Source organism: Fusarium keratoplasticum, chromosome 4 (genome assembly GCF_025433545.1).
Source record: "Fusarium keratoplasticum isolate Fu6.1 chromosome 4, whole genome shotgun sequence".
In the NCBI taxonomy this organism is placed as follows: domain Eukaryota; kingdom Fungi; phylum Ascomycota; class Sordariomycetes; order Hypocreales; family Nectriaceae; genus Fusarium; species Fusarium keratoplasticum.
The window spans coordinates 1,453,276-1,480,288 of NC_070532.1; the positions used below are offsets into that span (position 1 = coordinate 1,453,276).

The 27,013-nt window shown below is 52.8% G+C and overlaps 6 protein-coding genes across 6 annotated transcripts; 2 read left to right on the top strand and 4 right to left on the bottom strand.

Annotated features, from left to right (window-relative positions):
• Nucleotides 1–407: 407 nt before the first annotated feature.
• Nucleotides 408–3,026, bottom strand: NCS57_00553100 (Jacalin-type lectin domain-containing protein; the record flags this gene model as incomplete). The annotated part of the gene is made up of 4 exons (XM_053055450.1): nt 408–504; nt 553–679; nt 735–2,457; nt 2,628–3,026. 4 exons carry the CDS (start codon nt 3,024–3,026, stop codon nt 408–410), a joined length of 2,346 nt encoding a protein of 781 aa, XP_052914405.1.
• A 4,118-nt stretch (nt 3,027–7,144) lies between these two features.
• NCS57_00553200 (uncharacterized protein) lies at nt 7,145–8,304 on the top strand (the record flags this gene model as incomplete). The annotated part of the gene is made up of 2 exons (XM_053055451.1): nt 7,145–7,216; nt 7,321–8,304. 2 exons carry the CDS (start codon nt 7,145–7,147, stop codon nt 8,302–8,304), a joined length of 1,056 nt encoding a protein of 351 aa, XP_052914406.1.
• Nucleotides 8,305–9,355: 1,051 nt separating this feature from the next.
• On the bottom strand, nt 9,356–11,293 carry NCS57_00553300 (HET domain-containing protein; the record flags this gene model as incomplete). Its single annotated transcript, XM_053055452.1, has 1 exon — nt 9,356–11,293. The coding sequence occupies one exon, from the start codon at nt 11,291–11,293 to the stop codon at nt 9,356–9,358; it is 1,938 nt and encodes a 645-aa protein (XP_052914407.1).
• An 885-nt stretch (nt 11,294–12,178) lies between these two features.
• NCS57_00553400 (uncharacterized protein) lies at nt 12,179–12,874 on the bottom strand (the record flags this gene model as incomplete). Its single annotated transcript, XM_053055453.1, has 1 exon — nt 12,179–12,874. One exon carries the CDS (start codon nt 12,872–12,874, stop codon nt 12,179–12,181), a length of 696 nt encoding a protein of 231 aa, XP_052914408.1.
• A 1,480-nt stretch (nt 12,875–14,354) lies between these two features.
• On the bottom strand, nt 14,355–16,382 carry NCS57_00553500 (uncharacterized protein; the record flags this gene model as incomplete). The annotated part of the gene is made up of 1 exon (XM_053055454.1): nt 14,355–16,382. One exon carries the CDS (start codon nt 16,380–16,382, stop codon nt 14,355–14,357), a length of 2,028 nt encoding a protein of 675 aa, XP_052914409.1.
• A 5,703-nt stretch (nt 16,383–22,085) lies between these two features.
• NCS57_00553600 (uncharacterized protein) lies at nt 22,086–23,901 on the top strand (the record flags this gene model as incomplete). The annotated part of the gene is made up of 2 exons (XM_053055455.1): nt 22,086–22,110; nt 22,346–23,901. The coding sequence occupies 2 exons, from the start codon at nt 22,086–22,088 to the stop codon at nt 23,899–23,901; spliced, it is 1,581 nt and encodes a 526-aa protein (XP_052914410.1).
• Nucleotides 23,902–27,013: the final 3,112 nt, after the last annotated feature.

The following is a 27,013-nucleotide window of genomic DNA, read 5'->3' on the forward strand; positions in this document are numbered from 1 at the left end:
ATAAACAAATAGAGTTTCTTTAATCGCAAACTCAACAATTCATTTCATACATGTATGAATTCAGGATGACCTCCCTGGTATAATATGTGCCCGTCCCTCCATACCTGGTTATGTATATCCTACCGTAGCGTGTGCCGCCTCGTGAGAGGCAATAGACAAGATGTGTACTCCAAACTCCGGGTCAAGACCAATGCCCTCCCTAGTGCCTGCGGCGTGTTTTTAGTCGCCGGAAGATGAATATACGTGCCTCGGCACCCAAGCATAGACAAGCCCAAAGGCCATGGTCGCCAAGTTCCTCATCATGCTACTCAAGTCAACGCCCAATTAGTACCTTTCCATCGGCTTTCGGGCTCATCTCCTTGTTGTTGCGTGTGCTAAATTACAAAAGAGAGCGTTTGATGCTTCGTTCATCGTGTGATAAGAACCGAGAAACCATCAAGCCACTGGCCACATGAGCCTGAAACGCCGCAGATGGTGTATCCTCGAGGGGGTATCAAAGTGTGTCTGCATCATGTGTTAGTCTTGGAAGGCCAATGACAGCAGGGCACTTACGAATCTCCGCCATTTGCATTGCCATACACGGGAGACTTCCGGCCTAGGCTTGTCAGAATTTGGATGCCGTCAATCCAGAAGCCGGACCGCACGACGAAACCGCTAATGTACTCGCCACGGCGGACATCTAAGGGATACGGTTAGATAGTTTCGAATTATACCATGCAAAAAGGGGGTCTTACCGAATTCAAAAACATCGCCTCCCTTCTTACCACCCTTCTTACCAAACACCTGAGTCGACTCATCATCATAGACAAACTCCAACCCATCTAGCGCCATTCCGTGGTAGACAATCACCCGCGAAAGGATACGATCTTGCTTCACAGCACTGGTGAAGATGGCCTCCGCAGGCTGACTTCCATCCATCTTTGAGGATCCGAGCTTCTTGCTTCGGAATGCAGTCTTTCCACTCGACAGCTTGACGGACGATTCTTTTGACGCAAACGCCTTAAAGTCATCAATATCCAACGATCCGCCTCCGTACGATTTGATCGAGATTCTGAAGCGACCCTTTCTCTTATTCTCGGGCATTCTAGCACGAAGCTCCTGTTCGCTCAGTGTCACCTGTCGCGAAGGTGCTCCTTGGTCGGTCGGATACTCGATCCAGGAGTGGCACACGTCGTCGCCTTCAGCAAAGATCTCTACAAAGTAGATGCCGGTAGCCGCCATGACAAGGACGTTGCCATTCTCGACCGGGAAGGCCTGGACGCTGCCATCGGGGTTCATCGGGGCATCGTTCGGAAGACGGAAAGCTGGATGAGCCCGGAAGCGCAGGCAATCGAGGCGGTGCCACCCACACTCATCAGTTTGCATTGCCAGGCCCCCCTTGGACTTGGTTCTGGTACAGTACGCTTCACGGGCAACAAAGGTGCGGTTAAGAACAACGTAATCTCGCAACATGACACCACTCTCTTGGTGGGGGCACCCAAAGAGGTGGCCCGTCTCATGGAGGTGCGCACCGATTCCGATGTTGGCAGCCTCCCAGGAGCTGCCGGCCTCGTTGCAGTCGTTGGCCACATAGTTGGTGTCGGTGGGTGTGCAATCAGTGAAGGCTGGAACAACCTCCTCGAAACTCGTGGGATAGCTCTGCAGACAGTGAGACCCAAAAATTGCCAGTTGTAGATCGCCATCTCCGCCTCCAAGGGCGGCATGACCCGTCACGGTCTTTGCGCCCTTGTCCCAGTGTGCGTCCAAAAGTAGAGCCGAAACATAGAGCTTTTGGCCGGGGAGCGGGTTGAAGTGCTTCTTTACGGCCTCCGAGGCGATTCCAAACAGCGCGTCCTTCTGGGTAGCTTTTTCGTTCTGCTGGGCCTTGTTGAGATCTCGGAGCTCGGCGACGGTCTTGTCGCATCGGATAATATGGACTCTCGCCTCGGATCGCATAACACCATTCTCTCGGTCTCGGTAGTTGGCGGTGCCTGTCATCCACTCTTCGTCGAATCGGAAAGCTCGTCGCCCAAGCTTATTCCGCCACATCTGCTCCGACGTGAACGCCTGCCACAGGTACGCCGCCATCCTGAACTTCTTGACAGCGGTTTCTAACCCATTACCTTCCCTCTCAGCGCGCGCGGGCGAAGCGTCAAAGGTTCCTGGGGAGTCCTTGGCGAGCACGATGGCAAGTTGCAATGGCGGAGAGTTGGTTGTCGGGAGCATGTGGACGGTCAAGTATGAAGCGTGGATCGGGTTGGAGCTGTTGCTGTTTGCGAGCTTGGGGCTTGAGAACTCGAATCGTAGTTTGTTTGCGCCTGGTTGAAGGTAGACCAGAGCCTTGAAATGTGAGCTGCAGACGGGCCAGCTGATCGCGGGGAAATTGTCGTCGAGGCGGCAAACATTGAGTGTTCCGTCGAGTGCATGATGGGCAGGATCGCCAATGGTGCCGTATACTAGAAGAACTTTTTGGTACACCTGTGCCGAGTTAGCAGCTGTCGACAATGACTTGCAGCGAAGCTTCTTGGAGGTCTTGGCAGCATCATCCTTGTACTACTTGGACCCCTGAAACTATGGCTTGCGCCTCCGAGCGCACGGAGAAACCAATTGGACACGAGGACGGGAATGAAAGATGGTCAAAGACATACCCATGCGTTTTCAGCAATGTTGGTCAACCGCGGAGCATACGGCGACACTGGCAAGTTCTGTTTTCCGTTGACAGGCGCACCGAGTCCGGACATGCCCGAGACGCTGCCGCGGTTCGAGTGCGCCGACAGGGGAGGTCGCGGTGGGACAATTTGCATGCTTTGGCTCTGGGTGATCTGGGACTTTCGGCGCTGAACCTGCTGCTGCTGCTGCTGCTGATCTTTGACTTGCAGGTGCAGAGCGGGATCTGACTGGTGGTCGAGAGAGGGCGGCGTAAGGGAACCGCTCGAAGGTGACGTTCCCTGGCTCCCAGCGCCATCGCTTGACGTATCCGTAGAACGATCGGTGCGGAAACTGGCCCTCGAGCGGCGGCGTAGATTGCTGAGGAAAGACGGAGCCATGGTCGCCGGCGACTTGGACCTATCCTCAGCAAGGCAAGATTTCGATGGCCGTGGAGGCGAGGATTCGGTATGATGAAACCAAGTCGAGTCGAGTAATCGAGGGAGGACAAGAGATGGGGAAACGAGGGAATGAAGGTTGTATTACTGAGACCTGGTGGTGGTAGACGGCGGACGGAAGTAGGAGCTCGTATTGTAGGTAGTAGTCCGGCTTAGATGAACGAACGGGGGGGTGTGTGGTTGACGCAGACGCAAGTGGAGTGAGGTCTCGCGGGGGGTGCGTGGGATAGAAGCCGCCGTCGAATGTTGACGGTCGGAGGTTGCTTGCTCCTGCCAATAATGGGATATGACAAGAGAGGGACCAAAAAAATAAAAAAGGAAAGACCCAAAAGATGGAGGAAGGGGAATTAAAAAAGGGACTCGAGAGGAGAAAAGATTTATTAAACAAAATCCACTCTTCGCGCTGCCTTGGAAAGATAACCCTCACTCAACCTACCTAACCTGTCTCCCCGACCACCCCCTGGATGGATATCCAGGATTGATATGGAGAAATATGTGATGACGGATGACGGATGGCGGATGGAGGGCCGGACGACACGACAGCACGGCGACGGGACCAGGCTAAATCGCCGAGAGTGCGTTGGAGCTTCGCCCGGGGGGTCCGCTGGGAAGAGGTGGGTTGCAGGGCCGCGGTGCCTGCTAACGTTAGGTGCTTGCTGCGCGAGATGGGTGGTGGATGGATGGAACAGTAGCAGGGGAGCTCAAGCAAAGTTGGAGATTGTGGAGGCTTCTTCGGTGGAGGCCGCTTGGGGCAGGAGGATGGAGGGGTGGTGGCCGCGTGGAGGGGGGACAGGTATGGATTGGATATTTGCAAAGTCCAAGTCCGTACGAGATAAATAGAGGGAGAGAGAAGAGAAGAGATGCCAGGAACAGGTGAAACGGATCATCAGGAACTGGGACACAGCTGCTCGAACAGCTCACCAGCTGGCACGGCACTGACAAGATACACCAACTGCGACTGGCACTGGCACTGATAGCTAATCCTTGCTCGGGCAGACATTCATAGAGCAACTCCTCCAGGAGGATCACGATCAAGCCCGGATGGAAACAGGCACACGATGCGCTACAGTGGACAACGGGTGGAGCTCGATAGTCGACCCAGCCGCATCCAGCGGGAGAAGGTCTAGAGTAATCCCGGAGAGTCCACCAAAAGACTGTCGCATCTTGATAGTCGTCGCCCGCCGCCAGCTGGTCTGGTATGGACCACCATGGTCCATGACGTCGCCCTCCGTCGCATCCCGGGCGGGAATAGCCCGCGCCGGCGCCGACGTCCATCCAACAAGATTCCGTGTTTTTTATCTCTGAGGTCCGAGAATGGCGGTCGGCATGTCCATGCGATGGGATGTGCCGAGTAAAGAGCGTTGGTTAGATGTCTTCTCGAAGCACCTTGTCTTCTCCCGTTTCATATTTCCCTGTTCTTGATGGATCAAGACTCCATCTTGTAGATGAAGGGGGAATTCACGGCGACGCCAATCAGATATCAGAAATAACTTCCTTGTTTCTATATTTGCGCGCGCAGTACGTAGACAACGCAGACACGTTCCCATCCACATCCGCATAGGCCAGATACCGACCCAATCCACATCCCGATTTGCCAGGGGCAGATCGTCAAGGTGCGACAGCAAGCGCCCATCCCAACCTTGCTTCTGCATCCATTGGGAGATGGGATTTTCCAGCGGCATGTCCGCTGTATTGTAAATAGTTGCCTAGTTAAGCATGTTGGCTGAGTGTGGATAATGATGACGGACTGACGACGATCGGGGCTCGTGTTTCGTGGGAATAACGTGGGATGTTTAAAATCTTGGGATTTGCCAGACGCCTGGGTCAGGTTTTGAAACAAGACGATTTGACTTGTCTCACCCAAGACTCACCCTCTGGTTGCTTGGTGAACTCGAAATCGTTGTTTGAGAGTTATCTTGTCCTCCACTCCAAGGAGCAACGGCGATGCAACTAGCACGACATGGGTGTAGCTTTGAGAGACGTCATACATTATTTGGAGACAGCTAAACTGCCAGCTCAGCAGTGCTTTTAAAAATCAGGCCAGAATTGAGCTTTCTTCGGCGTCGACTCCGTCTCCGATCAAGTTGAGCTACCGCATCCGTTTCTCCTGGTGTTGGAAAGTCACGTTTCGGTTCCCCCTTGAAGTCTGTTTCTCAATTGTGCGAATGATCTTCCAATTGAAATGAGTGAATGTGGGATTTTAGGTTTTTGGCTCAGGGCTCGTGATGCTCTGGAAACTCTCAGGGTCTTTGTAGCAATTGATCAAGTGTGTCTAGATCTTCACCGCCGACTCTCCCCTTTAGCAGTTCGCAATCACGATATTATCTAGCCTCACTCACTCAGAGAACAAGTTATGAAACAGACAGATCCTGGGCAATTTAGTACTGATAAAGTGCCGAGAGCTATTGTCCAGGTAATTTCCAGCCCGACAAGGTCCAGACCTTGGTCACGGCCACCTTATCTCTTTTGGGGTAGCTTGTCGCGATAGTGCAACTCTGCCCTGATTGACGAGAGCAGCTGCTGGGAGCTATTGTTTCTACATTCATGGATCAATTGAGCTCGATCCTGCGTCCAAGAGGGAGCCGAGATGGTTATTAAGTATCAATCTCCCTTGGCGAACTGGTGGAGAACAATAAGGAGACGAATTATTCAGCTCTACACAATGAACCAGTGATGGTGCATCTTTACCAACTTCAGCCAGCCAGCTGAAGCGTCAGCACCGAGTTTGGTCAACCCTTGAACAGCCACAGGCCAATCAAACTCAACGCTGACCAAAGTGGCATCAATTGTCATTGTCATTGTCAAAGCCCTGAAGGCATCCACCAACATTTTTCTCCCCCAAGTCTCAGATGCACAAGCAAGGCTCTGTCGGGCCACAGTTTAGGTGGCCTCAAGCAAGGAGGAGGTTCTGCAGTTCGTCCACAGCCCACGACGACCTATCAAATGAGCAGAGATGTGCTCAGCATGAAGCACTTGGAACCTCAGAGCCCTATGACAAAACGCCAGCTGGGGCTGCTGCTGGCCCGGCAGCGGCGGCCCTGTTAAGCGATTGGACTGGACGTGGTTGCTGTGCAAAGTGCGTGCATAAGTACTTTTTTTTTAGGCATGGGCCTCTTTAATTAAAAATCTCCCAGGGCAGATCGGGAGCCTACAGCGCCTAGCAGGCCAACGGTGTGAGTGTCGTTTCCAGAGGAATGAGGAATGGAGACCGTGAATTTTTTGGTGCCCCAGTGACGAGCGAGTGAATGGAGACGGACACAGAGTAGCCAGTTGAATTGCCGGATGTGATTGACATTGATAGTATCGTGATGGGTTTTTCTTCTTTTCAGTTGCCGAGTAAATCCATAGTTCACCGTTGAGTAAGAGAGGTTCCCCTTTCTCAACAAACACCTCACGTTTATTTACACGTGGACGTCGTCCAATGAGTGCAATCTCAGCTCATGTCTATCCCTCGGTCTACTAATGCATTCTCCCGTCCCTGTCGGTTCCCGAAACCAAGATTCCAGCTGAACTCACTAACAGCAACGAACGAACGAACAAAGAAACGAACGGTCTCCCCCTCTCCTCTCATCCCCCCTGCAACTGGTTACCCGGCCGCGGCGGCACGAGCCCCTCTTCCTCTCACCCAATCCATCGAGCTTACAGGGCAGGGTGCCTACGGCTGCAGCCCACCTCTGGCCAGTTTAGCGGGCTTGCACTGCGCTGAGCTGTACTCGAGCCGACCTGGACCTTCAGGTTAGGTTCCCCTGCCGTCTCCTTGAACTTGGATTCTTCACGCACCCTCCATCTCCATCTCAACCTTTTGAACGCTCCATACCACCACCAAACTTGGCCTCGACTTTCCTTCACTCATTCACCACCACCAACTTCAACTGCGCATTCACTCTCGGAAACTGACCAGCAAAAAGAACAATTTTTTCATTATATATAAATCGGGATCGGAATTAAAATCAGGACAACGCCAGCAATTTTTTTGGAGGATCAGAGAGAGTGCAGTGCAGATTTCAAACGGCGGTTGCCCCTAGCAGCAGAGTGTGCAAAGAGCAGTGCGAGCGTCCGCCATGTCGTCGCCTTGGAAGAAGCAGCCTGAAGATGTCGTCGACTGCGTGCTCAAGCGTGCAGAAGTGAGCAAGGTGAGTTTTTTCTTTCGTTTCGCATCTTGCGCAGACGCAATCAGTCATACTGTTCCCGTGAGTGAGTCGCTGGACTGACTGACACACTCTTCCCCCACTTCTAGATCGCACGCCGACTCCAGAACCGACTCGCCCTCGCCCAGTTCAAGACCAAGCATGGCTGGGAGGACCTCACCCTCGACTCCATCGAGCCCAAAGTCGAGGAGGAGATGCGACGGAAGCGCCTCGCCGAGCCTGGCGACCTCCTCTCCGACTCATCCTCCAGCGCATCCGACCTCCCGTATCCCTCCCGAGCCCTCATGAGCTCCCCCCTCAAGGCGCCCCTGTTCTCGGATGCAGTAGGCTCCAGCAACGGCAGCACCGGACACCGCAAGCGCACATACTATGCCACCTTTGCCGACGCCTCTTCGAGCCCGAGCAAGCGATTCCGGGCCTCTCCCACCGCTCACAAGTCGTTTGGCGCTCACGCCTCGTGGAAGAACTCGCACCAGCTGGCTCATTCTTCTCCCATCAAGCCTCGCCGGCAGCAGCACTTCACCACGTCGGCTGGTCCAGACGTCTCCTTTTTCCAGCAGCGTCTCATGAGCCGTGAGCTGACATCACCCAACTTTGCTGCCCCCTCCGATGACGATGACGACCTCCTGCCGGTTCACTCGTTCAACCACGCCAGCATCCGGTCTTCTCCTCCTCGCACGCCACCCATGCGATCCCGAACCCTCGGCAGCAGACGGGCCAAGGGCAACGCCGGGACAGGCGCCAACGGTGGCAAGACGGGGGAGGAGGGCGCAGATCTACTTCTCTACCTGGCAGCCTCGCCATCACCAGCCGTCAAGACGTCCACCAGGACACGGATGGATCCTCCTTCGACTCCCCCGCAGAAGAACAGTAAGATGGATCTGCCTTCGTCGATGATGATGACGCCCGGTGGGGGCAACCTGTTCCCAACCACCCCAAGCCAAGCGTTTGACTTTGCCGACTTTGTCAACATCACACCCAGCCCAGCACAAAAGCCCTGGAAGACGCCCGTCACCCTCACGGCAACTAGGACACCCGTCAGCGTGACCCAAAGGCGATTGACGTTTGACTAGTCACCAATCGGCAACCCCTTGAACGACGTCTTGCCCTTTGAGAGCTTGGAGGATCTGGACATCGACATCTGATTTCCTCATGTACATGATACCATGACGGCACATATTACAGCAGCACGCGCGCACGCACATTTTCCCTTTTTTAACTATTGTCTGGATTGTTTTACTACTGGCAGTTGAGGTGTACAAGGTTCTGTATCTATTTCTTTTTCTTTTCCCTTTGCGACGGCGTTATAGACTCAAGCGGCATGAAAGATGGTCCTCCCGAGACGGTTGGGTTGACCAAGGTGGCCCCCGGCCCATTTCCGAGGCCAGGAGGTTGGTTTCTTGTTTCATCCTCGATCGAGATGTGATGGAGGGCTACGTGACAGGCTCAAGCCTGCATTATTCTACACAAAGACGAAATTCGGTTCTGGTTGTGGTTGGTTCGGGAGAGTAAAAAAAGGCCAGGGCAGATTAGATGGTAACTCGGACGGCTCATGGACAATGTGACTACTACTTTTTTATTATTCACTTTTTCATTCGACCAAAAATGAAAAACTTGTTGATACTTTTTTCGGTACATTTTGTGTAATACGCATACTCGTGCAATTGACCACCAGTGAAACGACGCGCATGCTATAACAAACTTGCCCTGTGAAAGGGGGCCACGCATGGAGTTGGGGACCAGTCCACGTCCAGTCGGGTTATGCGCGCGTGCGACGAGCAATTTACGCGCGCAGGTCGCAGCTCAGCGCGTAGAACGCGATTTTCTCGCGCCAGAGGGAGGGACGGGAGACCCTGCAGGCCATTTAAAATGACCAATCAGTGAGAGGGAAGTGTAGGCCAATGGCATGATGTCATGGTCGTGTCAGGCCACTCTGGGGACGGCATCGTGTTAGATGGTTGGACGAATTACAGGAGAGGCAAAACTTGTCAAGCCCTTGAGGTTTGAAGCGGAATTGAGTGGCAGGCCAGATTACAGACGCTGCCTATGCTACGTGATTGAGTGTAGACCTTGAGAAATATCTGAATCTGGCTGGAATCTTATCTGGCGGTTCTGATCACCGATTTATCGACGCCCCGGTGACCTCTTGTGGGAACCTCTCCCACCATGACCTGAGCCTTGCGTTTCTGACGATCCGTCAATTCTCCAAACAGAAATATCCAGCTTGTACACCGTCTCTCCCAGGAACGTGTTCGGCGTCATCGCTACCTGGGCTCGTAGACCAGGTCTTCCGGGCCAGTCCATAGAGTAGTGAGGATGGACATCATCGCCTGATTCCGGGAGATTGTTACGCGAGGAGTTGTTGAACTGAACCATGTCTTTAAGGGTATTGGCGGACTCGTCATCTTTCGGGATGAACTCTCCATCAGGGACGACTCGACGCCACTTCAACAGTCCACACCAGGGTTCAAACTTGGGAGAATACCGTGCCTCGGGGTTTGTAATTTTGTGCATTAGAAAGCCGTACGCGACGAAGAATCCGTGGCTCGACCCATCATCGATAGCGAGAAGCCCACGCATGTTGTCTGCGCCTATTTCTTGGATATTCGAGAATGTTACATCGCGGATGTGGCCTTTTGGTGTTTCTTCCAGCTCTGGAAGCGATGCCCGGATCCGATATGTCATGTCATCGTGACCTCCAATAACTGGGTTGATCCTTATGGTGGGCGTCCGCATTCCTTGTGCTTGCGTGGGAGGATGCAACAATAGATCGATATTCATCATCTCGATACGGCGTAGATCGATCCATACCGCCAGTCCCCTTTTGGAAATTCCAACATCTTCATTTCCGTCTGGCAGCGCGACCGGAGATATTCTAACCGAAGGGTTGTCATGCATCAGCATCCGTATGAAGACGCCCTGGTCGTCTTCTGCGGAGCTCAGCTTCTCCAGGAAGATCGCGGGCCGGGACAGGTGGTCGTCTGAATAGACACAGTCCAGGATTCCTAGCCACCCCGTCTTCGGTTGACGCATATCTTTGCCTTGCCACGAGCAAGGACACACCTGCAAGTCGATGTTTAGACGGTCATTCGTGAGTGTCATGGACAGGTATTTCGAGAATGCACTTGGCCGTTCCAGATCAGCGGCAGACATGAATGCACGTGGCTGAGATGGAAACAAGTGACCAAATGCGTCGTCCATCACCTCCGGTCCTTCCCCACGGAACATGGCATTCCAGGAGAAACGAAGCGAGAAGTCGCCAGCGAGGATAGACTGGTCATTGGAAGTCCGGATAATCTCTTCTTGAAGGCGCCGAAATGCTTTCGTTCCCTCGCCATAAAGAAGGGGCATATTCACGTTGAACAATCCCAGGAGGGCATACGCTTGGTCCTCTACACGTTTCGTAACTCGTCTGCTTGCCCATGACATGCGCGTGGCCACGCTGAATGACGAAAGTAACTGACGAAAGGCCCGGGAGCTGTCGTTCATTGCGCATAGACAAATCCCTTCGTAGCGCCGGTTTTGGTGGCCCTCGCAATATCGGTCGTGTTGTGTTCGACCAAGGACTCGTCGATCAATACCAGTTACCTTGACGATAGAGTCGAGCAAGGACAGGCGGTCCCCGATCCTTTTCCACTGACTGTCAAAGAAATGGACTTGTTGGGGGGCGATAAGTTCTTGCAGTGTCCATCCTCGAGTGAACCATGAACTCCTGGCAAAGGTCTCCGTCTTGTCGATAGAAACATCACACAAGTATGCATAACATACTTGGGAATCAAGGTACCAGTTGAACATGGAATTGATAGCCTCAGAGAGTTCGGCGCTGCTGCTTTTATCTATGCAGCAGGTGTCGATCCAGATGTACTCGAAACCATCGTCCTTGGCTCTTAGGCAACCTCTCTTGACCTTGTCAACGCCTTTCTTTTGAGGCCACTGGTCGGTCTGGACATCTTCAAATAGGATCTCCTCGGCTTCCCATCTGTGAGACAGTATGGCGTACTCGGGGATTTCGTCGCCCACAAAGTATTCAGGTTTCAGTGAAGTGGTATTCAAAAGACGCATGGTGGTGAGATGGAGGTTGTGGCAATCATGAAAGTGTTGCGGAGGCTCTCCAATGTAAAGAGCCTCAAACGATGGCGACGGTTGAAGGAGAAGAGTTGGATCTGTACAAGATGAGAATATTTCAAGCCACCAGGGGCGCTGACTGATGCAGAGCTACGTGGCAGTGCTTGGCTCAGAATCCTGGCGCAGCTGAATATCGACTTCCTTCATGTCCTGCCTCAACAAACCGACAGCCTGATTTGGTCATGGCATACTCGTCCTGATTCGTTCCGATTAAACGCCAAGGCAATCACCCCGCCCGCAAGGCAGAAATGCTGCAACATGGCTATCTTCCTTTGATCATCCAGTTTGAAAAGGCAAGGCTGTGTTCTACCAACCATCTTCACTTGCTCCGGGTCCGACGAGGCATTCCAGCTCGGCAGATATGATACTCCACTACGGGCCGCCTGTCGACTTCTATCCTCTGAAAACAAGGGTGACCAATAGCAAAGCGAACTAGAAGACCTATCTTTCGTACTAAGGATGGGAGGTGGGAAAGGTAATGATGGGGTTGGTGCAAACAAAGGTTGGAGAAGGGTTTAGATGACTCGTAGGCTATGGGATAAGGACACTACCTGGGTCGCAATGCCTGATAGACAAGGAATAGATGCATGTCAAAATGACGGCTTGCCTAGGTGCTTCTAAGCACATAGGTACTTATCCATCTGACCCCATTAGATAATTTCACTTCTTCATCCCTTCAAACGCGCGTATGGCATAGGTAAACCCGTAGCCTTTACGAGTTTCCCAAGGCCAAAGGTCCCCGATTTGTAGACCATATGACGACAGTGGTATCGTGCGTCTACGCCAGCGAATTGTTAGTCTGTTCAGTGTTAGCCCCTATTCTCAGTACTTGTCTTGGAGGTAAGCATTACCAAACTCCTCGCCCCATCCCAGTCCCCATCCAACATTATGCTCAATATGAACTTTAACAAAGTCTAGATCCCTCCCGTGGAGTTCATTCTCAATCTTAACAATAACCTCCTCCCACCACATCTCATCAGACTCATACGAGAGGGAGATGTATATAGTAATGGGGTTCTCCTCCATCCTCTCTGAATACCCAAGTCTGAAAAGGGAAATGGTTACGCAGTGATCCTTGGTTGCCTCGTGCGATTCAAGGGTCTCCTCAACCATTGTACTGACCGAGTCCCATTCATCCTCAGTGAGCCGTGGATGGCCAGTGGCCGGCCCCATGTACTTGGGTAGGAAGCGCTCCGGGGCCATCATCTCGACGTGGAGGTCGATTCCGTCACGGCCCTCTATGATACCATCCACATGTGTTTTTATATCCTCGACAGCACGTGGCCATAGATCAGAAGTGTCTTTCTTCCACGGCGTAGTTATGTAAAGTGTGGCGACAGCCCCCGTCCTAAAGGAGCATCCTTGACGGTGTAGGAGGTCCACCGTCGTGTTGTCCCCTTCCACAAGACCGTAGCGCTCCAGTACATTTTTAGCCTTGGCGATGAACGACTCTTTATGAGTTTTGAGGATATCGGGTAGGGTATAATGAGCAGACTCCAGCTGCAGAGGGCGGAGCATAGGAGACGCGGCCCGGTATCTGGAGGTCTAGACCGGAGGGGGTTTTGGTTGGGAAGAAGGTTCCATGATGAACAAAGAGAGCTATGTGGCTATTAGTCTCTTTCTCTGAAGAATAAAACTGAGAGGCATCTGATTCATACTGGATATTCGTCCTGGTGGTATCAGTAGTTGGCCAAGGAGGTTGAAGAAAGGCAGACATAGATAGTGATGAATCCGATGTAACAAAAAGGGGCTTATTATAGGCATTCATCTTCGGTACATGTTGCTTCTCCAATGGCTGTCCAGAACTTTATTCTTACACTGAAGCTGTGTTTTCTTTTACCCTTTCCCCCAAAGCTCTCTTCGGCCATGAGTCAATCGGCAAGTTCTTGATGTATTTTTCACATGTTTTATCATTACCCTCCCTCACAGGCTATTTGACTTGGTGCGATGCCTCCTTACCAAGACTGACGGGTAGCCTGTCATAGGGGAGAGCCAACAGTGGTGGACATGACGAACAGTACCAACTACTGCGGCAGAAACAAGCTTCCGGTGAGAGTCACCTGAGGGATCCACGACGGAAAGGTGAGTCAAGGATAATTAAAGTCAAAGAACTGGGGGGTATTGGCAACTTTGCTTGCCAGTGTCTAAGCATCGGCCGAGAATTCTCTTCATTCCATGTCAAGAAACCTGTCCATTTTATGACCACGCACTTCTCGATTCCAACTAACCTCTCCATTTATGACTTGGCAATAATGACTATAGGTATTAATGACTCTCGCCCCTGGATTCGACTGGTCTAGATTCCTAGGGCACTTGGTCAAGGATCCCCCCTATATGTAGAGCCATTATGATAACCCATGTTGATATTCTCGTCTTCCCCCGTGACTTGCTTTTACCAAATGGGCCATATCTCAGGAGAAGGCCACGTACCCGTCTTCACTGTACATGCCCATGTGTCGGCCATTGGGAGATGGAATAACGGTTTAGACAGACATCCCTATATGGATACAAGAGCTGGCTTCATGTGATGGGAACAGCTTACCTGGAAACCAATACAACACTACCAGATCTTGATCAACACTACCAAGCCAATCAATTCGAAACACTTGACAATCACCAAAGTATGCACAGATCCAATTCGGGGCACAAACATCTGCATTAATACGCTCTATCATTAAATTCTCGACGGGGCATAGCAATGCACACAAAGTTCTTCTAATGGACTTCGTCACTTCCTTCCATAGCAACATGTACAAATGTGCCTTGTTCTAGGCAAAAAAGAAAACGTAGTTCTGTGGTATCGTAAGCACAAACGCTGACATCCAATGCCAAATATCAACCCTGTTTTGGTATCCATCTAAATAGGTATCTTCCCCAACTTTTCTTTTCTATGCAGCAGGCGAGTGACACCCTCCGAGAACCGTCACGCTTATCCCCGCGTCGAGACAACAACGAAATGAAAACTCGCCCCGCATGATGTGGCATGCTCAGCCAAGGCTTAGATTGCCTGGCCCACGCTTTGGCGGCCCAGGACGCTGTCGCTCTCGCTTCGAGAGTGTCGGTAGGGCGGGTAGCCCGCTCCGCTATATCTCGAGTCGGTAGGCGGAACGGGCCACTCGTCGAGCATGCTCACTCCGCTGGTGTATCGCGAGGTGAAGCTCTCGGCGCGAGAGTGTGTTGTAGCCCGTTTTTGCGTGCCGTAGAAGGAGCTGGCAGCTGTGTACCGCGGCGGCAGGGGATGAATGTTGCTGACGCTGGGCACATGTCGTCCATCAAGCTCCAAGTCGAAGGGGTTCGAGTGGATGTTGTCGCGCCACACCTCGCGGGAGGTGGGAAGCTCGAGGTTGGGTGACCCATTCGGCCCAGGAGGTGTAAGGTTGCGCGCCATCGAAGGGCCCCTGGATCTCCGCACATCCGTCACATATGTGGCCGGTGGCAGGTGGGTAGGAGCAAGAGGCGCAACCGAGTTCGAATCCGAGAATGGATCTTCCGGGCGAGGTGGTCGCTGAGGCGGCGAACGTCCAGGAGCCAACGGAGAAGGCATCAGAGAGTCTCGAGCACTAGCAAAGGGGTTGGCTGGAGGAACGGCAGCCATGGTGTTGGCATCCGAAAAGGGGTTCGGGCTCGGTGTTCGTGTCGTCCCACGCTCCTTCTCCGAAATCTCCTGGGCCTCAAGGTTCTCGGCGCTAGACTCAAGGATAAGTCGCGACCACCATCCTTGGTGTCCCTGGGACGAGTCTCCTCGGCTGCTGGGGTAGGGTCCCACGGATGCGCTTCGGCTGTGGGATGGGTTAGAGTCGAGGAACTGCGAGTTTCCTCGGTTCATGTTGACACCGGGAGAACCGTTCATTGACAGCCTAATTTTATGTCCAAACTTCTTTGCATTTGCCGTCACAGCGGCCGCAAGCTTGGTGGATCGAGGGGTAGGACCCAGGGAGTTGTTGTCAATCTCGTACTTCTCGCCACCCATGCCACCAGGCGCGCCCGGGGGAATGCCGAGAGGAGTCAAAAGTGTGCTCCTGCGGCGTCTTGTTGTACGTCGTCTCAAGAACCAGAAGAGGAACACCAGCATGGACAATCCCATCACAGATCCGACAACACTGCCCACAACGACGGGCGTGGTAGCAGTGTCATTGGACTCCTTGCTGATAACGTCAGCACCACCGGTCTCTGAGGCTTGATCATTGCCAGCCGTCGCGTCGAGTCCAATAGTCGTGATGAGACCACCAGGCAGGGTTGCCGTAGTGTACGATGGTCGGGGGTCAGTGATGCCCGTCTCACTGTCATCAGGGGTAAACCCATCAGAAGATTGAGTCGATCCGGGAGCAGAGGCGGCAGTCGTAGTCCCCGATCTAGTCTGAAGAGTTGTGGATCGGCCAGGAGGGCCCGTGAAAGTCAACGACGCGGTGTCGAAGAGGAGAACCTCGGACGAGGTAGAGTCCTGTCCGCTCACCAACCGAGCCTCTTCTGGTGTCTCCGTGGGTGCCGCTTCGGAAGTCACTTCAGGAATCGGTTCAGAAGCCTGTTCAGAAGTTGGCTCGGAGGTTGGCTCAGCAGTGGGCTCAGCAGAAGCCTCCTCGGTGGTTGCGGTCTCAACAGGGGCCGCTGTCTCGTTTGCGTCACTCGTCCCGGGCAAATCTCCTTCAACCGCAGTAGTGGGAACTGGCACACTCTCCTGACTCTCGGAGAGGATCAACGATGGGTTGATGGCGAAGAGAGGGGTATCCTGCGCGGGATCAAAAGTGGAGGATGTGGCGTTAAGTATCGCTGTTGAAGCAAATGGCAGGGTGACGCTCGGGTCGGCCGTGGCGCTCGTCGATGCATTAATTGGAACATGGTAAGTAACCTGTACGGTTGTTGTCTTTGGGACAACAACGGTCAAGGACTCCATGACGGTCTCGGTGATGACCGCCGGGGCCCTTTCGACAAGTGAAGCGGTTTCGGTAACGTCGATCTGTTGTGGTATGCCGGCATACTGCCTTCCAAGGATGAAGTTCAACACAGTTCCAGCCCGGAGGCCTAACATGATCGACCAGAAAGAATATTCGCGATGCCAGTCGCGGAGTGTGAGAAAGTGCCAGAAGCCTAGTCTAGCACGAAACGAAGTTGGACAGTTGCAGGATGAGCAGAAATTGACATAGGGCCTCGATGGCCACCTCGCTCTTTAGATCTTCATATAGGTGGATGATCCTGTCACCTGTCGAGTTTCGATGCGAATGAGAGAGAATAGGTACGATGACGACTCGACGAGAGAGTGAGAGCCGTAACAAGGAAAGACTGGGTGAGTGAGAGACAGCAAGAGAAATTGTAGAGAGAGAACGCAAAACAAAGATACAAGGAGAGACAGAGACAGAGACACGGAGAAGAAACACAAACAGAGGGAGAGACAGACAAAGAGAGAGAATGAGAGAGTGAAACGTCGCTGAGGTCGACTTGAGGGGGGATGGCACCCTAAACAACGAGCAACGCAACCCAAAGGGGGGGCTATGCCATTCCAGCGTTTTACCTGACTCCAAGTAGAACGAGAGGCGGCATCGGGCGACAAGCCGGACGGGAGCTACCACAGAAAAGCTCTCCGGGTGGCGTGGAGCAGGGGTCGACAAGCAAGGGGAGCTTTGGTGAGAGGCAAGGGGTAGTTCCCTGTCCTGCGACAGATCTGAAGCACGATGCCGTCCCCACGTTGTCGCCCATGCTTGCTTGGGACTAGTAACCGAGGGGCCATGCCTCGAAGAGCTAGGTTAGCGATCCCAGACTCCTGGGACGGAAGCCAGAAGGTGGTCATGTTTGTCACGGAGGAGGCGAGGCGAAGCTGTAGCTGTTGCTGCTGAAGGGAAACATGTATGACGACCATGTCGATATCTGCGACGGTGGACGATATCAGAGGAGGATCCGCTGTCTCTGTCCGTCTCTCGCATTTCTTCTTTCTAAGCGCTACAGCTGAATATGTACGTATGGTCTCGGTGATGCGACCGGGAACGGTTACGGTGATGATGGTTGGCCCCTTATACGCCCAAAGTTGTTGTTGATGGAAAAAAAGAGAGAGTCAAGACCCGACCAGAACCTGAGGGAGAGACCCAGCGCCTACCGTAGGCACCTGCAGGGTGGGGCAACCGTTATTGGTGCCTTCTCTGTTTGTGCCTGCCTTTTCCTTCTTGGGAGGCGCTGCCGTCAGCCACCTGAGACGACTGACACGCTCTAGCTGCGCGCTCACGGTAGGCAGGAGGTACGTACCTGCCAAGCTGGGGATGGAGGCTTAACCCATGGGCATAATGGTTGGTGGTCCTGAGAAACACCAAAGATAGACCCGCTAGAACGACAGACGGAAAAATATCCCACGAAACAAAACACTGTCTTCTTGTTCTTCCGCGCACTAGAACAGAGTGATGACGGGCAGTTCAGGTGGAAAAAATCTCGTCTCCCATTTCGCTTGTCGCGTACCTGCATGCCGTACCTGAAAAACACTCCTCTTCGGGAGCTTGGCCGGCATTAGCATCAGCAACATAAACAGTTGTGCTTCTTTATCGTCTTCTAAGACATTTACTCACTTCCGTCCTTGCCCGAAATTACTCGTGATTCATCTTGATGTACCAAGAAATCCTCCTCTTGGACCGTATCGGCTCAGCCTATTATCAACAGCCATCAAGATCCTCATCTCTGCCTCACTCCCGCCAGATTGATTAACCTTCATAAGACTTCATCCATCTTGCATTGAATCCTTATGCCACTGCCCCTCCCCTCTCCATCATGCTCCTCCCTGCATCCTGGCTCACATCAGTTCATCCGCTCGAGCGTCCCCTCCGGCTTCACCCTTGTTCCTGGCCTGGTCCCCCTGTCATCCCGGTCCACATGTCGCCACAACTCACCAGCTAAACTTAAATCTGTTGTTAACCACGGCCATCCTGCGTACGATTAACGAAACGCAAACTTTTGCGCTTCTCGCCTCGGTCTTAGTTCCACGTGATGAGGCATGGGAGCGCATGAATTCGAGATGGCACTGAAACTGACTTGACAAACGCAATTGGTGTTGTAGGGTGGGCCAAGTCCATGTCAGCCAAGTTGACGAATTATCCAACACCTGTGACAAGTTTCTCTAAAACATGCTGTTTGAGTACGTCATCAGTGTTTCCATCTCATCGAGGATGGCGTAGGATGAGTGATTTAACATTGGGAGTGAGCACTTTGGCCCCGTTTCCCGAAATGTGTGGTAATGACTATGAGCCGAGTGTAAGTTGAATGAGCGATACAAGGGGCACACATAAGCAGTTCAACTTAGCATTGGCCAATCTATCACATTCTCGGAATACCGTATTCTCGCTGATCACAATAATTTTTCCGTCCTGTACACAACTAGTGCCCCTATTCTGTCCCTATATCCATTGTGGTGCAGATTATCGCAGTATCTGATGAACGGGATGTCCTTCTGACACTTCACGTTTCTGAAACCGCACCAAAAGGAATACGTCAATCACAGAGGAGAAGTATGGACCCATCGTGATCAAATCTAAAAATCGTTTTTGTAGACTTAAAATCACGAGGGTTGTGTTCAGGCTCAACATCAAGCCGAGGGACCGAGGGATGTTGGCCCAACTTTGCAGCATGCAACGTCAACACCACCACTTGTCTCCAGGGTGTCATCCATACTTTCTTCCGCTGTGGGCCCTATTCGGAATATTTCTGGCCCCTTTGAGATGCGAGGGTTATATCTGTCCTCCAAGTTAAACCCCCTTTCTTCTGCCCTTTCTCTGCCGATCCCCTCCTTCCAAGCTCCAGCATCTAGCATCTCTTGCTTTTGGCACTTGTATATTTGATGCCATGTATTTTCCTAAACCATGATTGCAACGAGTTTCCCAGATTGCCGCGCATTTGTTTACTGGACACAAATGGGTGTTTGCACTATTCTAAGGAAGTCGTAATCAGCCCCTAACCAAGCAACCAAGTAGCGCCAATGAACCCCATAACACCTGATCGCCGATATACGCAATTGAATCAATTTAGTCAAATATTTAGCTCTGTTACTCAACAAGTTCCCATCCATGAGCTTTGTGACAACCGCACATCACGGCATCACGGGAGGTCTAGGGTAGGCGCGTGCGAGTGTATTCAAGGCAATGCCACCCTGAATCATAACGAAACATATTGCTAAGTAAATAACTACAACCTGAAGCTAGATGTATGACTAGAGTGGGGTGGGAATTAAATGTCTAGAGGTTACATGGCCCGTGGCTCTATTACAACGTGTGGGTGAAGTGAAAGACACTTGCCACTTGTCGGCAGCACTCTGTTCATGCTGGTGAAGCAATTCTCGCAAATTTGTTCATACTTGGACATAATCAATTCAAACCAAGTATCATGGCTTATAGTTCACAAGTTGGGATCCAATTTCATTCTCCTCGAGATCAGGAGAAATCTGCCTAGGTAGACCACCTTAACGCCTTGCTTTGGACATCCATCCCCTTGCCTCGCAAGTCGCAATACCAGCCCAGCCATTCCAAACTCCAAGGGACCGTATTAAAATCAAGTAAACGGTACTGCCCTTCTCCGAGAATTAGTCCGCCTGCTTACAGCTCTCTTGAGATATTCACTCACATCCTTGACCTAGCGTCTCTGTATAAGAGTTCCAGACCGAAGCCTGAGTCCTTGGAATCTGCAGGTCTTCCGATGGTCTGCAAGAGACTCCTCCGTGTATTGTAATCGCCAGCTGGACCGTGGCATCCAGTCAGATATCTCGGGATGCTGTAGGCAATCATCACAGAATGACAGGTTTTCGAACTTCCGGGTCTTCTTGTTGAACCACGGAACGCGAGAGGCGGCCGCAAATGCCGCTGACCCGACGCCCCCAGCAACGAAGCCGCGATTGAGACCCAATAGCACAAGGTGGTCTCGGAGGTCTTCATGATGAACCATGTTTTCACGGCTCCCATGAACTCGGATGCCGGCAGCTGCGGCAGAGTCGAAGTCAACCAGTACAAGGGGTTCAGTAATTGTTTCTTTTGGTGCATAGATGCCTGGAAGAGCCGTCATATTGGGAAGTGTACGCAGTATAGACACGTCCAAGTCTAGGGTAGAGGCGGCCGTGCCTAAGGGTAGTGGGTGATAGGATTTGCTCAACGACAAGCACCGGAAACAGACTCGTTTGCAAGTGACGAGGTAGAGGTATCCGCCCTGGCCACCACAACAGTCGCACTTGGATGTGCAGAGTTTCTCGTAGAGAGTCGCGCATGTTATCCAGCGGCCAGTTCCAATGGCAAGGGTACCTCGCAATGAATTTCGCGCATGTGCGGAAACGGCTCTGAATTGGGGGAGGCAGTCGACCATCTCGGCGGCTCTTCTGTTGGTGAGCCTGAAGTCGATCAAGCTCCGGATATCGAGATGCGTGAGGGTCTGATGGAGAAGCTCGGCTGGGAGGCGATCTAGCAAGCCGGCTGAAGCTTCGGGAGGACGGCGTCTGCGGGAAATTCTTGGAAAGGGTGGAAGGTTTTCATCAAGAGTAGAGACGAGGCCTTTGTCAAAGGAGAGAAAGCGGTAATGATGGATCGACAACTGTTGACCCATGGCTTCTGCTTGGACCAGTGGGAGGTTCCGGGAATGATGATGAGAGAATATTGGGCGACAGTGAAATAGTCTCGGGGGAAAGCTGAGAAGAGATTATCTTCTCTTTTGTGTGGTCTTGGTGCTCTCTCCATTTCTATGCAAGGCCGTTCAATTAACGCAACACCTGAACCTGATTCACGTGACACAGTCGGGTGTTTGCGTGTTCACCTCCCTATATGCAGCCGCCTTCAAACGGCTTCTATCTATGACTACAGTTGACAGCTCAATTGAAGTTGCAAACGAGAAAACGCTTCAAGTGCACATAGGTGTTGCAAATGCGAAGCTATCCATGTCGACTTGTGAACCCTGGATTTATGCAACCGACCGCCACCCAATTAGAGCTCACCGAACAGCGACGCTTGTCTTGATAGTGGAGGTCCGCTACCTAAAAGCGGCGTGGCTTCAGGTACCTTGCACATCATGGCCTCCACTCCATCACTCCATCACCTCGATCCATCCACTCATCAACCATCAATCAATCAAGAGCTCCATCCTTGACTCGCCCGTCTCCGCTGCGACTCTGTTGGTTGCTCGCTTGCCTTGCCTTGCCTTTGCTGTCTCTCCTCCCAACCCCGCGGCTGCTCCCGCGTGGACCGACTTGACCGACCGCCACAGAACGACCGAGCGAACTTGAGAGCTCCCCCCTCCCTCCCATCTCATCCATCCACTCAATGCCGTTGTTCGATTGAGCTTCTGGCATCACTTTGTGTCTGTTTGGAATCGTTGGACGGCCGTTTCCCTTGTCCTTTCTGCAGGCATAGTCTCTGTATCTTTACCTGTCGAATACTGCTATCTACACCGTCTTATCGCTGCCCCATCACTTCACGGGCTGCTGCACGGCGTGCTCCAACCTGACCTCTTCCCCCGCTTGACTCTCTCTCCCTCCCACGCATCAATCAACGAACGAGCTCTGTCTGGCGCACCTTGAGGCCCTCTACACGTCTAAGCCTCCCTCCCAATAGCTCCAGCTCCTGACGAGTATTCTCCGACCACTGTGTGTCTCGTTGTGCCTCGTGGTACCTTGGCTTGGCTGTGGCCCCGTCTCTCACTGACGCCGACGTCGTTCATTGTGTTTGCTTAGCATCTGCTGCTGCGGTACCTTACATCGTTAGCAGCGCCACTACTTCCATCCGCAGCCATGTTTGGCAACTTCGCCTCCTTTGGTAAGCAGTGAATAGCTTCCTCTTCCTCATTGATCCTCTCACCTTTGACATTTTCTCAATTCTTGCGATTTTCACCTCGCCACGATTCTCTTGACCGTGCCATGCTCCCAAAACACCGCATTCCCCCCTCACTTCACCTCCACCAAGCTTCGCCCTGTTTTGTCGTCTACCCCTCCCCCACACTTTCTTTACCTTGTGCCTCCACCTTGATAGACCCTGGCTAAACTCGTGTCAGCCGGTATCCCGTCAAAGAATAAGATAGATCCAAAGGACGTTCCACCTCCTACGCCCGTCACTCTCCCTCGCTTTCAGCCCTTCGCCCACGATGACGACCCCGTCGACGCCGCCTCGGCTCTCTCTTCCCTGCTTCAGAACACGGGTCGAACAACTGCCGCTCTCGGCGCCCATGGCTTTTCCGCCATTGGACTTAACCTGAACCTCGACGCGAAACCCGCCGACCTGGTGCCCGACCCTTCGTATATCCCCGATTTCGATGAGTGGGATAGACTCTCTCTTGATGAGGCTCGGGACAAGAATGCATCTACTCGCAGACCTATCAGGAACGGCAACCTCTCTCCTGGGTGTCAGGTTTATCTTGAGCGCAAAAAGGAGTTGTCGAGCATCAACGAAGACGCTTTTCGAACTGTGCGGAGACTACCTGTGCCCAAGGGAAAGCAGCAGGCTCGCCTGGGAAATGCATACGAGTTCTTCCGCTGTCTTGAAGCCTTCACCTCCTTTTGGGACGACCCTACCCAGCCTCCTGCACTGCCGCCATCTCCTGAAGCCTCCCCGGAGGTCACTGACGGAGCGGCGAGCTCGGGTGATGCGAAACAAGTGACCCCCAAGGAGGATACCGGGCCCTCCTATTACCGGACCAGTTCTGGCTCTAGTATGCCCCCTGACTACCGCAACAACCTTATGACGGCATTCATCAAGCTTGTTGCCTATGACTTTGGCTGCAACGTCTCACCATCGCGAACCGAGCCACGTCTTCACTTGAGCTCGCCTGAAGGAACACCTTCTCGCAAGACCTACTGCCCCTCTGGCTGTCTCTTTGTGTTCCAGAGTCCAACCACCCGTGAAGCTGCCCGTGCAGGTGTTGTTCATGGACCAGTAGCCAGTGTCAGTGCTAGAGGGACCACCGACTTTACCGTGCCGGACCCCGAAACCGCCCAGTCTCTGGACCTTGCGCGAGAAATCGTGGCCGCGCTGATCACGGCGCAACACCGCGCACGCGAAGGCAAAACGGAGAAGCGGTTCGGAGATGGACAATGGTGGACGACTGAAAAGCGCTGGGGAGGCGGTCCCGGAGGACCCATTGGACGCGAGATCGAGAAGGACTCGGTTCAGGGTGACAAAGACGTCAAGCCCAGTGATGAGAATGGCTTGCCCGTCTCCAAGAAGCCTCGCAAGAACATGAGTATCTATGACAACTATCGCATGGTGCGACCTCCATCTTCGACCTGGGATAAGAAGGCCCAGTATGAGGCTATCGGCCGAAGACAGGGCGCAGACTACGACGACATCTTTGTGGTGAGCTCACTGTTTCACCATGTCTCTATCCTTCGAGTGAGGGTACCCAACCGCCTGCTTGAGGCTCTGGATGGAGCTCGCGAGCTAGACCCGTCCAAGCGCAGCTGGGGTAAGGTGGAGGCCTGGAGGAGCCCCTGGTACGACCTGTTTGATATCAAGCAACGGTTGGAAGCTCTGAAGCTAGTGTGGGGGATGATGGCTTATCAGATGAGGAAGGAAACCGGATCTGATGAGGATGTCAGTATGACCAATGCTTAAAACCTGTCAGGCTACATTTCGAGTTGGATGTGAGCCATTTGTTCTACACCATTTTGGAGGGCGTCTGTTTACTACTTGAAGCCCAGCATGAGAAGACGAGAAAACACAGCACGGCGAAAAAGACTCTTGGGGTATATTTAGTCTACCTGTACGAAACTACTTATCATCGATACGAATCAAGATCAGCAAGTCCATGTCAGAATTGATACCCAATCTGAGAATCGTGATGATGAGACGAGTCGTGATGGAGTCAGCACACTGGACCAATAATGATGAAGCAACATATCATCCCCAGACTGGACGGGGCTGAGCCGTGTGTCCCTTGCAGCGTTCGGCACGTCATCAGACACTTGGACAAAAGGGGGCATGCGTGCTTCTAGATGCAGTGTCTTAGTGTTGATCAAGTTGGGTCCAAGTACATGACACCGCAGCACGGGTTCCGGGGACCACAGCCGCGGGTCAGAAGGAAGCCGGGAACTAAAGGAAACGGGGACTTGGGAACAGAAGACGATGCAAGGCGTGGGATGGGCGGTCAACTGGACAGCCACTCTGGCCACGAGGGTTGAATGGCATGATGTGACGATTCTGCAGGGAGACGCAGAGAGATGAGACACTCCGAGACGCTGAGAGGAGGACAAGATATTTGACGCAATGCCGGTCAGGTCCGGTTCAGCATGCCACGGGGGCGGATCTTGACTCAGATGGGGACGTGGAGGAGATAAAGAGCCTCAGGGATGACACCATGCGTTGAGAACTTGGCTCCCGCAGCGTGCCAGATTGGCGGGTAAGGCGGGCCACAAGGGGGGAGGACCTACATGAGAACAGCCCGCCTCATAGGGCGTGTGCATGGCCTCAAAGCTGAGGTCAGGTCGCGAATCTGGGGGTCGTTGCGCTGGTGCTGGTGCTGGTGTTGGTGTTGTTCTGTTGGTGGGCACGCGTGGCTGCATTGGTGCCGGTGCAGGGCTACCTTATTCAGGATGGAGGCCCGCGTGGCATTGGGCGCGGAGGAGGTTTCTAGTTTGGTGCTAGATTCGAGGATGGCTGGTATGTGCTCGAGGGTCTTGGCTTTGAGGGAGCCCGGAGATGAGACGGGGAAGTAAGAGATGAAGGGTAAGTATTTGGGTTTGAGATGATATGTGAAGGTGTTGGTGGAGATTTGGGATATGTGACTTAGAGAGAGACAGTGAGAGTGTGTGTATACGTGGCTCAGTATTATCTGGGGAAGGCACTTACATGCCCAACTCTGGTCCCAAAATCCTGGATGATATTTGACTGCTTGGTCCATTTTCGGCCCTCGAGGTCCCAACCACACGGTTCCGAGTAACCCAAACACATCAACAATGGGAAAAGCGTTCCCTCCAAGTCGGACCCAGAATATCGAAAACGGTCACAAGCCACACAGCCACACTTGCTTTGGGGCATGGCCCGAGCTTCCTTCCGCTGGATCAAGCCACGGGAGTGCCCCACACATGGCCCTAGCTCTCCACCACCCCGCTTTTCGCCAGCGGCTGAGTCTCACTCTAGAGTTTCCCATTGGTCAGAGACCATGTCGTAGAGCCCTATTCAGCTCTCGGCTTGCCCGTCATGCTAGCCTATTTGGGATGATCTTCGTGCCGTGGGCGGGGAGGCTATCGGAAAATTTCAGCCATCTTCTGCATCTTTTTTATCTTTCAGAGTCGCAACAGTCAACGTGAACGCCAACGCCGCTACCCTTGACCTGGAGGTTTTTGATACGTATCCCCTGCTTCTCCACGCCTGGGCGCGCAATTCCGGCCGTGCTTTTCGCTTCAGACTTTTTTTCTCCTTCCTCGGGTCTGTTGTCGTTGGTTGGAGAAGCGAGGGCTTCGGAGATGGCGCAAGGCGACCAACATCTTGATCTATCCACGTGTTAATGCTTGTCAAGAGCCAAGAGTTGCTGCGGAATTCGCAATTTGCAAATTTAGAATCCATCTCCGTCCTGGCAGAAGCTTGCGCCCCAGACGAAATGTGATATTAGCTACATACGTGTTGACTATCTGGTGTTGTTGTTCAAGCACGCTTGCATCACTACTCCAGCAAAAAACCTACCCTGGTCCACAAGCTGCATCGGGATCGCCGTTGCGCCGGCTAGGGCAGCGCGCCGGAAGCTTGCAGACTCAGCCTGACAGGGGTTTGATGTTGTAGACGCGCAAGACAAGAAAGAGTCCATCTCAGGCACGAAGAAGACATAATTCAGCGGTTACGGATTGGATCTGCGTGCTTGAAGGGCTACGTACATACTGGGGCAGGGATGGGGGAAGTTGACGTCTTATCCAGGTGAACAGGGGGGGAAGTAGATGTCTGTCAACCGAGATGGCTTTTCCATGTTGCACTGCATCTTCATAGGTTGTCATGAGATGACGGTCATTTCCAGACAGGCCCCTTCCCTCGAGTTACCGGCGTACCGGGTGGGTGTGCGGGTCAGGAAGGGGGTGTAGGGCAATAGGACGGTGATGCAAATCTTCTTCCTGAAGCATCATGATACGAATGAATGTCCCCGGGATCACGATGCAGCTCTATGGCAACTGTTGGCAGTGCCGTTCGGGTCTCCCGTGCTGTAGATGAATTGGGAATGTCGTCCGCTGCTGCTGGGATACCCTCTGCAACATTCACAATCAATTGAAGAAGGCAGCAGAATAAAAATCTGCGAGTCGATCAAGATGGGGGTGTTGGTGTTCCAGCGGCGAGGACAAAGCCACCACGGGGGGCATTGTCTCTGCCTCTGTCAAGAGATCAAGATTTCTCCCTGGGGCGGTCTCGGCTGTGTGGAGTTTGAGGACTTGGCGCTACCAGACGGACACGGAGGTTTGAGACGACGGTCGCGACACCGGCAATTAGGTTGGCAAAAAGCAAGCAAGAGCCGCAATCTCAACGGATGCTACGTTGGGGGAGCGTGTATATGGCCTGAAATGGGAATCTCGTAGTTGTAGATCGGTAGAGCTGAGCCCGACCCTGTCTATAACGGCAGCCAACTAAGGAACCATTCAGATTGAGACGAGATTTGACGTTGTGCCTGAATTTTTGACGTGCAAAAAAGCAACAACAAGAAGAACTACAGAACACGAGTCGAGCGCATGCGTATGTCTGTGACTGT